The sequence below is a fragment of the Dromaius novaehollandiae genome, chromosome Z (assembly GCF_036370855.1).
Source record: "Dromaius novaehollandiae isolate bDroNov1 chromosome Z, bDroNov1.hap1, whole genome shotgun sequence".
NCBI lineage: Eukaryota > Metazoa > Chordata > Aves > Casuariiformes > Dromaiidae > Dromaius > Dromaius novaehollandiae.
In genome coordinates, this window is record NC_088132.1 from 62,851,519 (window position 1) to 62,863,878 (window position 12,360).

General features: G+C 36.3%; 1 protein-coding gene across 4 annotated transcripts in view; it reads left to right on the plus strand.

The window, feature by feature from the left end:
• LOC135324648 (very long chain fatty acid elongase 7-like) overlaps positions 1-11,005 on the plus strand; it is a 33,859-nt gene extending 22,854 nt beyond the window's left edge. For all 4 annotated transcript variants that reach the window (XM_064501313.1, XM_064501314.1, XM_064501315.1 and 1 more), the window contains exons 3-8: positions 296-486; positions 2,707-2,787; positions 3,203-3,259; positions 4,768-4,873; positions 7,811-7,947; positions 9,176-11,005. In XM_064501313.1, coding sequence (XP_064357383.1) covers positions 296-486; positions 2,707-2,787; positions 3,203-3,259; positions 4,768-4,873; positions 7,811-7,947; positions 9,176-9,379 — 776 coding nt within the window. In that variant the 3' untranslated portion in view covers positions 9,380-11,005. The remainder of the gene's footprint in view (positions 1-295; positions 487-2,706; positions 2,788-3,202; positions 3,260-4,767; positions 4,874-7,810; positions 7,948-9,175) is intronic.
• The last annotated feature ends 1,355 nt before the right edge of the window (positions 11,006-12,360 follow it).

The following is a 12,360-nucleotide window of genomic DNA, read 5'->3' on the forward strand; positions in this document are numbered from 1 at the left end:
GTAAAAATGTGGACTTTTCTTGAGGCAGAGCTTTAGCCTGAAAATCAGAGCGCTCCTGGTTCTGGAGTGCCATCTTCCCTCTTGGCTGCAAGTGTGAAGGGCCGATGCAGAAGGAAGGCTGGAATCTGGCAGGCGCTAAACCTTGTGAGCCAGTTGATGGGGATTTGCAGTGAACGCGCTCAGCAGCTTGAGCAGTGCATGCAGAAACTTTCTGATTAAGGATCAGTAGCTTTTTAGGACTTGATAAGTACTGGAAAGATCTGACTTTTGTTTTTCTTTTTTTTCCCTCCCCTAGATCCAAGAGTGGAAGGCTTGCTGCTCATGTCTTCACCTTTTCCAACAACCATTATCATTGGAGCCTACATTTATTTTGCCACTTCTTTGGGACCCAAACTCATGGAAAATAAAAAGCCTTTTGAACTCAGGCACATAATGGTATATTACAATTTTGGTGTGGTAATCCTCTCCTTATATATGACTTATGAAGTAAGTATGGCATTTATTTGAAATATACATTTTGTGTCTCTAACTATTGCATATCATGTTTTGAGGAATTTATTAATTTCTCCTCTGCAATTCTCAAAAAAAGCATTATTTTGGTTCTTGTAATTACATTCCTCCAAGGAGCAGACTAAACTAATTGAGCTGATACTTGAAAAAGGAGTAAATCATACCTAGAAGGGAAGATTGTAAAATATTTTATGTGCCATTAGATGTAATTTTAAAAATGAAAAATCCTCATAATTTACTTAATTTCCCTGGGCTGGAGAAGGAAAAGTAGATTACATGTTTTAGTCTGTTGTAATTGTTTCTGTCCTGCTACATGATAGTCAGCAATGATGTTTCAAACACTGTATAACTGCAGAATAATCTTCAGTTAAATCTAGATTCTAAATTGAAGAAGTTAACAATATCTAATTTTGGTATCTTTATCCTTAAAAAAAAAAAATCTTTAGCACTGACTTTTTGGAAATAGTAAATACTCTTTCTCTCAAAAGGAGTCTTGCGATTTTGTTGTAGTTAATAGTTCAAGCAAATGTTGGACTTTCAAGCCAGATGGGTTACATAGGGTTATGCAGTGAATGACCTACAAATCCTTAAGCATGAGTGATATAGACCATGTAAAAGCTATAATTTGGAACCAGCTTTTAAAGCTTAAGACAGCTTCTTCAGTTAAAAAAAAAAAAAAGAAAAAAAAGGTAGCTAGTTAACAATAGTATTGTGTGAATGATAGTCTTACACGTTTGCCTGATAAAACACCAGTGTTGTAGTACTGACCCTCTTTGTGTTAAATGTGGTTACATGGCTGCAGCTATTTCAGGTTTGGCAAATTCATAATGAAAAGTTCCCTGGTGACCCTGCCAAATCTGCAAGCTTTCTGTTAACTCAATTTGCATAACTTTTATCAGGAGTTATAATGAACTGCTGACTTTTTTTTTTAAACAGTGCTTTAAAGTCCATGCAGCAGCTGCTATTTTGTGTAATGACTATTGTGTCGAATGGAAGTGTTGGGAGAGATGCATGCATTTGGTTTTTTTACTCTTTGTTTTGAAAAATCTCTAGACAGCCTTCTTTTTGTGATTAGGTGTTGAGTTTGCTGTTGTTTTTAAACCCTTAGAAAACTAAACCAAAATTAAACTTAAAAGAATCTAATGCTAATATAGTGTTTGATTAATCTGCTGTCGAGGCTTCTGTTTTAAAATTTCATGAACAAATGCATAGAGACAGTATAACAAATTGAATCTCAGCTGTTGTCTGTCTCTCAGCAAAAAGCTACTTCTTTCCCTCTTTGAATCCAAGCCATTTTGTGGGCGCTTTAGCATTGTGCCACCTTGATGGTCTTTCAGATCTTGTTTAATTTAAGCAAGTGATTCTTTAAAAACTTAAACATCTATTGCAGTTATGGACTAAGAACTTCATCTGTCAAGAAAACTGAACTTCCTATCATGCACGAGTGGTGGATTATGATGGTTAATCAATAACATGTATTTTTTAAACAAATGTAAGATCTAGTAGTCCTACTGGCTGGCAGGAGAGTGAACCAAGTGTAATTTTAACAATGTTGCTCTTGTCTGAGTTTTAATATATTCCAAGAGAAAAGATTACATGTGATACTTGTTACATACAGTCCACTGGTCTTGTACCTCTGCTTTTGATTGTTAAACCTTAGCTTCTCATGCAGATGTCAATGAAAGACTAATTGCATCAAACAGTTCAATTTTTAAGCAAAATTTTGGAGACTGTGAGGCGAAAAATATAGAACGTATTAATTCCTTCCTTGTCCTAATGACTTTAAACTGTGCTTTTCTGTTGTACTGTTTTTTTTAAATTATTAGAGCCAAACATCTCAATACTTCAGAAATTTAAAAATGGTTGGTTTGCTTTTGTGACCTGATTTACACAAGATGCTTTTGTTTTGAGTTGCAGCTGTTTATCCTCTTCAGTTGCTAATGCTGAGATAAGAACCATCTCTCTACATCCCTTTATCCATAGGTGTGGCCCTGGAAGTAGAAATTTGTTAATCTGCAGCAGCAAAGGATTTCCTGATAGCTAGCCTACAGAGGTAGATGACTGACAAGGCTGCTGATTCAACAAGTTTTTAATGTTGTTTTTTTCTCGTGCTTAGTGATTGCAAAAGTCAACTGAAATGAATGAATCTTTCATAAATCATAAAGTAAACCTTTGCCCCCCTCCCTTTTTTTCCAGTTTCTTATGTCAGGCTGGGCCACAGGGTATTCATTCCGATGTGAGATTGTTGACTACTCAAGGTCACCTACAGCTCTAAGAGTAAGTTGCCAAATGTGAGGCCAAGTTGTTATGCTACACTGACTCTGTTTTGGGAACTCCTTTTTGAGCACCAAGCACACTGCTGTAGAGCAGAATGCACTAAATGAAAATGCCCTTTGCATAATGGAGAGCACGTGAGTTAACTGAAGGGGCTGGTTGTTTAGGAAAAAGAAATAGGCAATGTATTTTTGGCTTGTTCATCTTAGTTTTAAAATTCCATAAGGATTAAGGGAAGTTTCATGTTTAAAACAAACAAAAAAGCCAACTATTTAATTAAATCCCTTTCAGTCAACTTTGTGATACCACATACTTGTCCATATATTTTCCCGTTGTATAGTTACTTATTACTCTGCAGCTTCTGTGTTATGATTTATGATTATTATGACTTTACTATTTCTGGTTTTCATTCTTGCAGATGGTACGAGTTTGTTGGCTTTACTATTTCTCCAAGTTCATTGAATTATTAGACACTGTAAGTATTTGTAAACTAATAAATAAATAGTGAAGTTTCTTCTTCCCAGTCAAAGAACCAGTGCTGTTTCGGGGGGTGGGAGGCATGAATTGCTCATTTATTAGCCCTCAGACCTTCAGTTATTGGAATCCCATCAAGGTGTTTACCCTTGTTATGTATTCTCATCTTATTGTCCCATTACACTGCTGTTCCTTGATTATCGGGGAAAATGTTAATTTGTGAGATACCTTTAAGAAAGAGGAAGCCCTCAAAAATAATTGTCCATTTAACAGCTGAATACACTAAGCTGTTGTGTTACAGAGATACTTGCCTCAACACTGACTACTGCAGATTAAAATTGCCATTGGTTATCTTGATTTTTTTTTCCTCCATATCATCTTCAGATTTTATCTTCCACCTTTTGGATATTTGCATCAACAACTCTGAATACAGCATAAATTGCCATACCCAAGGGACACCTTCCAGCAGGGTTGGTTTAGCGATTCTGACACCAGCTTCTGAATGTTGGAGCTGGCTGTGATTTCGGGTTGTCTTACTGTGTCAGGCACAATAGTGGTGACTCAGGAGCTGACTAATGAGCAGTTAGGATGTGCTACACTCTGCAAGAAGAGTTACCCATCTAACTTTCATCTACAAAAACTCGTGGTTCAACACCTGAAGATTGTACTGACTGGGCCAGGTGGAATGTTGATGGAAGGACCAGGAGTGCTGAAGCTGGAAAAGCCTGACCAGTTTAGTGCTCTGTTTACCTTTGCCACCCAGTGGTCAGATTGTCCCTTTGTAATTAGTCCTGGTCCTGAAAAAAATCTTTTAAATTTTATTTTAAATCCTCCCAATCAAAGGTTGCAAAGGTTTTCCATGGCACACCAGACTCTTCTTTCCCACTATGTTCGTTTTCTTGTCCTCTGACTCCATGCTTCTCATGACCTGATTTCTCCTTATAAAATTTTCTTGCTGTTTCTTTCCTTAACACTTCCCTGTGTCTGTCCATTTAAATGTAGCCAGTCAATATCCATTAAGAAATACCTACATTTCTTCTTCCTAATGCTATCTTTTTCCAAGGTTAGCTAAGTCAGGGTTCGTAATAAAGTGCTATTTCCCTAACAATATTTTCTCCTGTCTGTATCTGTTGTTAGTCCTTCAGTTACTCATTTCAAATGGCTTTTTCTTAGTAGTTCAAGGGACTTAAAATCTGATGTTTCTAGATACTTTTCAGTCCAAGCAAGTCCATCTTACACTCTCCATTGTAGTCATTGATGATGACTCAACCTTGGACATTTGTTCTCAAAAGCCAGAGAAAACTTCTATGGATTTTGGTGGATTTTACTTACTGGTTTGGTTTTTTTGGAAAACTTGCTACTCAAGTCCAGTGCCTCAGTTTCTCCTCTTCTCATGAGACTGCAACTGTGAAGAATTTTTAACTGTATAGTAGTGAGCACACACTTTACTCTAAGTCTGTTGGGCTTGTGTATCTTCTGTAACATTCTGTTTGTTAAAATGTGTTTCAGGTATTTTTTGTTCTGCGTAAGAAGAACAGCCAAGTGACATTCCTGCATGTCTTTCATCATTCCATCATGCCATGGACCTGGTGGTTTGGAGTCAAATTTGCTCCAGGTAGTGGAATGGCACTTCTTCTGGTAGCAAAAGTTTAAAAAGACAAAAAGACAAAAAAATTATTTAAAGAACAGCATTAAAAATCTTGCGAACATCAATGTTTTAAAGTATAATGTCTAATAGTTCTCATGTAACAGCTGAGATAACTGTACGTTACAATTTTTAAATGGATGAGAAATACTCATTTTTCTTATTTGACAGCATTTTGTGTACCCTTGCTTTCTGCTAGGGGAGGAAAGTGCAGAGGAAAGAGACATGTATAAACCAAGAGCATTTTTAAATGAAAATAAAAACATGATTGCAAAATCAGAAGTGGTAGGGGAGAAGTATGGGGCAGATACTCTGTTGAAACTTCATTAAAGACATCTGTCCCTTGAAACGTAAGAACTGAATTGGAGGGGAGAAGTGTGTTCTCATTGTTCTGAGCATCCTTTGTTTTGCCTGCTTTAGAAGTTATTCAGGCTCTGTTTCAGTTATTTTTATTGGCCTTGGATCACATAATTGGAGCTTATTTATAATACTCTGGCCCTCACAAACCTACCAAGATATTTTCTGGGCCTTATTTATTACATAAGCTTAGGCTGTATCCATATTTGAATCGTGTTGAACTGAAATTCTTTGTCCACTTCTACCTCTAGCTTACTTTCACTTTCTCATTCCTCTGCTTTGAGTCTTTTTTTAATTTTTCCTGCTTAAACCTTTCTAATCCCCTGACTCTACTCTGCAGTCTCTCTGAAGAGCAAAAAAGGGAGGGATCCTTGCATTTCATTTACCTACAGTGCATCTTTCTACGCTATAGCATTAGTGTGTAACACTAATAAATATAGCATGCCATTAGAATATGAATATATATGTATATATTTTAGCATTCAGCATAAGCAGAAGGAGTTTTCACTGAGGAATAGGATTTTTATACATATTTCTTCAATCATGTTCTCTGGCATGTTATTTTTCCTAGGAAAATGGGTGACAAATTGATGAAAAGAACTATTGCTTATTAAACCTGATCTGTTAGTGCTTGTTTTATGAATTAAACAAAACAAACCCTTGAAGCAGTCCAGAAGGTTGGTAGGTGGGGTCTTTTGAAGGTGTCAGGGTGCAGGTTTTCCTAGGGTATAACGGGATACACTTTTGCTGTAGCTGTCTTGTTTCTGTTACTGAGAAGCTGGTGTCTTGACCATGTCCTTCTGAAATGTTCCCAAGTGACTGATACTTTAAAATAATGATGAAATTGTAAATAATTTCCTCAGTGTGGAGTTCAGTATGTTTTGAGATTTGCTAAGAATTCCCAGCAACTAACAGTCCCTCCTCTTCCACCTTGAAAAGTTTCCATTATAGGTCATTAACGTTCTAGCTTTTATCTGGACATCAGATCAGTATACCAGATACAGGCTTCTGACTTAGCATCAGATTCAAATTTCCCATGTGATAATTTGACAAATACTTTCTGCAAAGTGTGCAAGATCTGTTTTGTCCTCTCATAGTGATATTCGCTCACATTTGTGAAGAGCTGTGTTTGTTTCTAACACTCTATTGCTTATCTTCATACTAATCTTCCCAAATATTGTTCTGTTTGATAACTTAAAATTGTTTCCAAGAATTTCAGGCTTCTTGATGTTTATCTTGTATTCAGTTTCATCACTGTTTGTCCTTCCTTCTAAATAGAGGTATTATGGCCTCTACTGACAAAGCTTTGGAAACTGTTTTTAAAAAACAATGGGTTTGTGAAAAGAGAGGCTGATTTCTCTCTAACCTGATATAAACAGGGAATTGTACAACGGTGCTTATGTGTGGTGTTGCTTTTTGGAGCACATTTTTGTACTGTTGTATAGGTTGTTTTTTTCCTTTTTCTCCGCTTTAACTTTTTTTTTCTTTTTGAATATCCACTGTGCAGGCCAGAAAGTATGTATATTTGGATTGTAGGAACACTTCAAATTATTTTCAGAAATACAAATAGCTAAATTTCAAAGAGAGCTTGCAGTCACAGCTGAAGTGGTTGTGAAATACAAAGCTGGAAGGCTAGTGTGAGCTACTAAAATCACAAAATAAATTTTATTTTTAACTTGAATGATTCTTAATGGAAAATTGACTTTTGGTTACAAAAATTTCTCATTAAGTGTCTGGCTTTCATGACTTTTTTTTCCCCTGGTACTCAATATTTTCATGTTTGTATTTCAGAAATACTTTCCTGTCTGTATATACCACTTCTGGGATCATTTTTACCTATAATTTCTTGTGTTCATTAAAATAAAATTACTCTTGGCAGGATCATCTAATTGCATAGTTGATCCACAGGAGAAAGGAACATTTCCTTGCTCACTTTTTGAAATGTTTCTGCCTCAGTCTTGAGTTTGCCGCAAAGCAGGGAGTTACTTGGCTCTAAATTTCCTTTCCCCTGTCAGTGTGGTTTTGAGATGGAACCTGGATTTCTGGAACTTTCACTTAGCTCCTGAGTCCCAAAACTTACTATCTGAAACTGGGATTCCCTTCCTGGAAATCTCTGTTGGGGAGAAAACTACAGCTTATCCTCTAGATCTGTGCGAAGTTCATCATAATACCTAGAAAAGAGGCATAAAGCAGGAGGAACAGTTACCACTAAATTCTCTGAGCATATTTTAATGAAAAAAACAAAAGAACAAAAAAAGCCACTAAAACTTCTTGCATGTATGTAGATCAGTTAGGCTTTATTGCTGTTTTGGAAATGATTAGATAAGCCTTTACTGAGAAGGGAAACTGCTGAGACTCTTCAGAACTGGTGTCAACACAATTCAGGTTAAATACTTCTAAGGGCTAATCAAAGCCTGTAGGTTTTGAAGTATGTCTGCCCCCCCCCCCCAAAAAAAACAAAAAACAAAAAAAACCTAAGCTGCTAGGACCCCCACACTGGCTTCTTAAACATGTGATGCACAAATACTACCATATTTTGTTCTTCTGCAGGTGGTTTAGGAACGTTTCATGCTTTGTTGAACTGTATTGTACATGTCGTCATGTATACTTATTATGGAATCTGTTCTTTGGGACCAGCCTATCATAAATATTTGTGGTGGAAAAAATACATGACAACTATACAGCTTGTGAGTAATTTTCTGTTTGACTTGAACATCTCTCAGAAAGCTGATTGTGACTAATGCAGAGTTTATGCAGTAAATTTCTACTTTGTTTTAAGTAGTTTCATACAAAATCCACTCAAATCCGCTGATTTCAGCATTTGCAATAATTCCTGAGATTTACACACAAGAAGTTTTCAGTTATGCAGTACTTGGTGAATAAATTTACAAAACTCACTGCCTGTGTAAAAATGATTAGAATGTTAGCCTTCACCAAGAAAACATACAAATAACTTATTAATGCACAGAATATACATGTAAACAGTAATCAGTAAAGGAAAAAAAGAGTGTCACCTGAAGTATTTCTTAAGAATTTCTTGTCCATTCTTTCACAGAAACTGTTTGATTTTAAAGAATTTACCTCTCCTTGATTCAGAGCCTGAAAAAATGCTCTTGCAATAATTACATTAGCTGTTCTATCAGCAGCAAATCACTTTGAAATGGTTACTGCTCTGGCTACTTTTTCATGCCCTGCGTTTTTTATGGTTGAATTCTCTAAACTCTGGTTCTGACTAAACTATTAGTTTGGCCTGACCAAAGAGACTTCTGCTGGTGGAGGAGGGAAATGAGCAGGGAGAGGTAACCATGGCTAGTAACTGCTTAAACCAGGTCTGGTGTTAATGGAAGAGTTCATGTAACTAAGGATGATTTAGCCTGAACAATTATAACCTATTTAAGTCTTTTTGTCCTGGTGGTGCAACCTGTGGATTATTAACTTTCCTTTTATGTGGAACTTTTTTCTTTAAAATTCTTTGTTAAATTGTTTCTTGGGACCTGCAGGCCTTTGTGTAATATGAGAGTGTGTAAGGTAGGGAGGGGGGGAATTTATGTTCACCAGTTCTTCTGGCTATATTTTCTAAAGGAGTTTCCCATTTGTCACTAGTCAGACATGCCTGTTTTTTTGTTTCTTTTCTGATCCGGGAAGTGCAGACTTCCTTTCTCCTAGTAAGGCTTTCTCCATGCTGCTTGTAATTCACTTTCAGTTTATCCCAGGACTTCCCTTTCTTTATTCTGTGAAAAAGTATTTCAGTGGAGTAACATCTTGGGGGCACGCTAAAGGTCCATCTCTATAGCGGACAAAGCCTCCCCAACTTTGTGTTCTTTCTGTATGTGAGGTATGCTGAATCTTTGTTGAACTTGTATAGTTTGTCTTTTATTTAAGAAATACTTATTTTTTCATATCTATCTTTTCTAGGTCCAGTTTATTATGGTTACAGGCCACATAGGACAAATCTACATTATGGATGATTGTCAGTACCAGTATCCAATTTTCATGTTTATTATTTGGCTATATGGCTTTATGTTTTTAGTCTTGTTTCTCCACTTCTGGTACCATGCTTACACAAAGGGGCAAAGACTACCAAAGATGACAAAAGAAAAGATCAGCAAAGATCAGTGAAACAAACTCTTGTCTATAAAAATGTGTATATCTCCAAGTGGAAACTTGTACTACTTGACAATCAAGATATTTAGGTGCACACACTACATCGTGTATATTTTGTATGTTTTTTTTCCAAAACAGAACTGGTATTTTTACCATAAGTTATTTGGGTTTCAGAATTTGGGGGGGTGGGGTGGGTGGAACAACGTGGATCTCAGATTAAAAAAAAAGTTGTGCTTTTCTTTTTTCCCAATACCTTGTTCATCTTTGTCTTGCTAGAAATGACTGGATAGATGATCTCTATCTAGAAGATGCATGCAAATAAGGGTATTCATTGGGAAAATTAAAATGTGTATGACAAGTACATAGTACTTTGAACACTGAGAACATTACTGCACCTTGTTATAAGTTGTTGAGAATGTCAGCTGCATTTTATTAAAAGAATGAAACTTCAATAAATACAGTTTATAGAATCTAAAGCTTATCATTAATATTGTTAATACATATAAACATTGTTATATGTGTTTACCAACTATATTACATTAAAGAATGGGATATATCTTAATCTGTCAAAGTATGGTGTTTAATTTGAAGATGATAGATTTTTCTGGATATACCCTGTTTTACTAAAATATCTTAAGTCATTTCATGTAGGAAATTTATACTCATTTAAGCATTATCCTAAGTGCAGGAAACATCTACTAATTTAAACATTATCTGAACTGTGTTATTGTGTAATGATCAAAAAACCTACTGGTTTGTTCAACCAAGTATCGAAATATTGTTATATTATTCAACATATCTACAGATATATTTTGATCTTAGTAGGCCAGACTGTTGAATCTTGTAATTCAGTAGCCAAAATCTTAGTCTTCCAATAACATTTTTTAAAAAAGAAACAGAGTTTGATTGAAGCCTAAATGTCAGCTAGTATGATTGTACTGTACTCTGTTTCCTCCCATTTCCCTTACCTATTGAAATACATTCCTAGAAAGTTTTTTTTTATTGTTTGTTTTTGTAACAACTCAAGGTTAAAGTTTCTCCATTCTCCAATAGCACTTTGTTTCTGCTTTCTGGTACTAGGTAAAAAGATGCATGCCATTCCCTGAACTATTGAGAGAGATGGTCATACGGCATGACTGCAGTCCATATATAATCAACCAACATGTTGTTTTCCATTGCTAGGCAGGTCGTTATGGTCACACATGTACAGAAATTAAAGGACCTAGCTATATGTATGCAAGTTGCATTTATACTGTATGAGTTTATTAAGGAATTACTGTATGCAACAGCCATGTAAATGAGAAGTTAACGAAGTTTAAGTGAATGTGTTGTATTTAAATGTACTGTTTTCTATTACGATCACTACTAACAGAAAAGAAGCTTTATTTTGTACTTGATTGGATGTGTGGGATTTTCAAATACCTTAAACTTTAGGGGATTTTTGAATTGCCTTCCTGTTGTACAATTCCAAGCAAGTAAATTTTGTTACCTGGATACTTTTATGGGAATACTGACATTTGTTGTGTTCTGTTAATGCTAAAAGACTTTGAACTTTATCTTGGACGTGAGTTGCAAATGATTTCTTACAAAATTACATATGAGTCTCCTTTATAAAACAAATAAAAAGTAATTTATATTTTATCTTTCTACTTCTTAATTGCTGCAGCTATCAACAATCATGGCAGATTGAAAGTTAGATCCCCAAAAGCACTTTGCTTGAGATGTATATTGCAACCCTTTAATTTTTAGCTGCTTGATCCTAGAATCCTCTGTGCTGAGTTTAAGCTCCCTGGCAGTGTGCAGAATCCAAAACAGCCAGGATGCTGACTAGGGGCCACACCAACTTTCTGTGGGAATTGTAATCACTGACCATAAGTCTTGAATCCAGCCAGCCTCCAGCTCATGTCTGTGTGCCCTTAGGTTCCAGGGTGCCTAAGGATAGGCACCTACCACTGTTTAGTCAAACAGATGGACAGAACTTGCCTCTCTTTTATTTTTAAAGCTTGAGTACTCCCCATTTTTAATATAAGAGTTTACCAAATAAAAACTGATGAAGGAAGAAAAGGGAACAATTTGGTTCACAGCTTTCTTGAGCCTGAGGGCCCAAACATATGTATGGGAAACAGAGGCCTCCTAGGAAAAGGCTTGTTGCTAATTAACAATTAACAATTGTTAATCTGTGGTGTGAGCTGGATGATGCTATTCTCTACCTCTTCTGTAGGGTGGGTGGGCATTACTCTGTACTCTTGCAGATAATTAGTAAGATGGTGGGGGAAGTCCTGGTTCTGGTCTCTCATTTCACAATACTTCCCCTGCAAGTAATACAAAATGCATAAATATGCAGGTATCAGGACCAGCTGGAAGCTTTCTAAAAAGTAAGAGGTACTGTGTCTCCATCTACATTTTGAAAGAAAAGCATCCTGCAGCTGAGTGTGAGAAGCCAGACACACTGTTGGTCTGAGACCTAGATCAGTACCTGATTCTTCAAACTCAGCTGGGCTTAAGTGAGAGCTGGGAGTATACGTGCTCAAAAGCGAGCAGCTCTGGGCATGTGCAGGTGCTGGACTGTAGCGAGCCAGGAAGAACTTCCAAATCTAGCAGGTGCACAATCACCAAGTGCCTCCAGAGCCAGTTTGCTTGAAATTAAGAAGTAATAAGCTGTAGAAGAAAGTGGAGATGCTGATCATTCAGCAGATTGTCAGCAAGGGCCACTCCAGGTTTCTGTTACGTAATTTCTCACTTGCATAGTGGTTTAGTTTTCTGTATGTTATGAAGCCAACTGTCAGTCATTTTTGCTCTCTGAAGTTTTACTTAACCAAGAAATAGGAATACAAATAAAGGCAACATAGATTTATAAGTTTATATCCTCTGCAAGATAAATAGTTAATATACAACAAGCGTTTTATATTAAAAACTGTCATGCTGTCATGTTCCTTTGGCCGTAAAACAGAAACCTTGGTTTTATTAATGATTTTCCCAAAATGTTTGGCTTTATT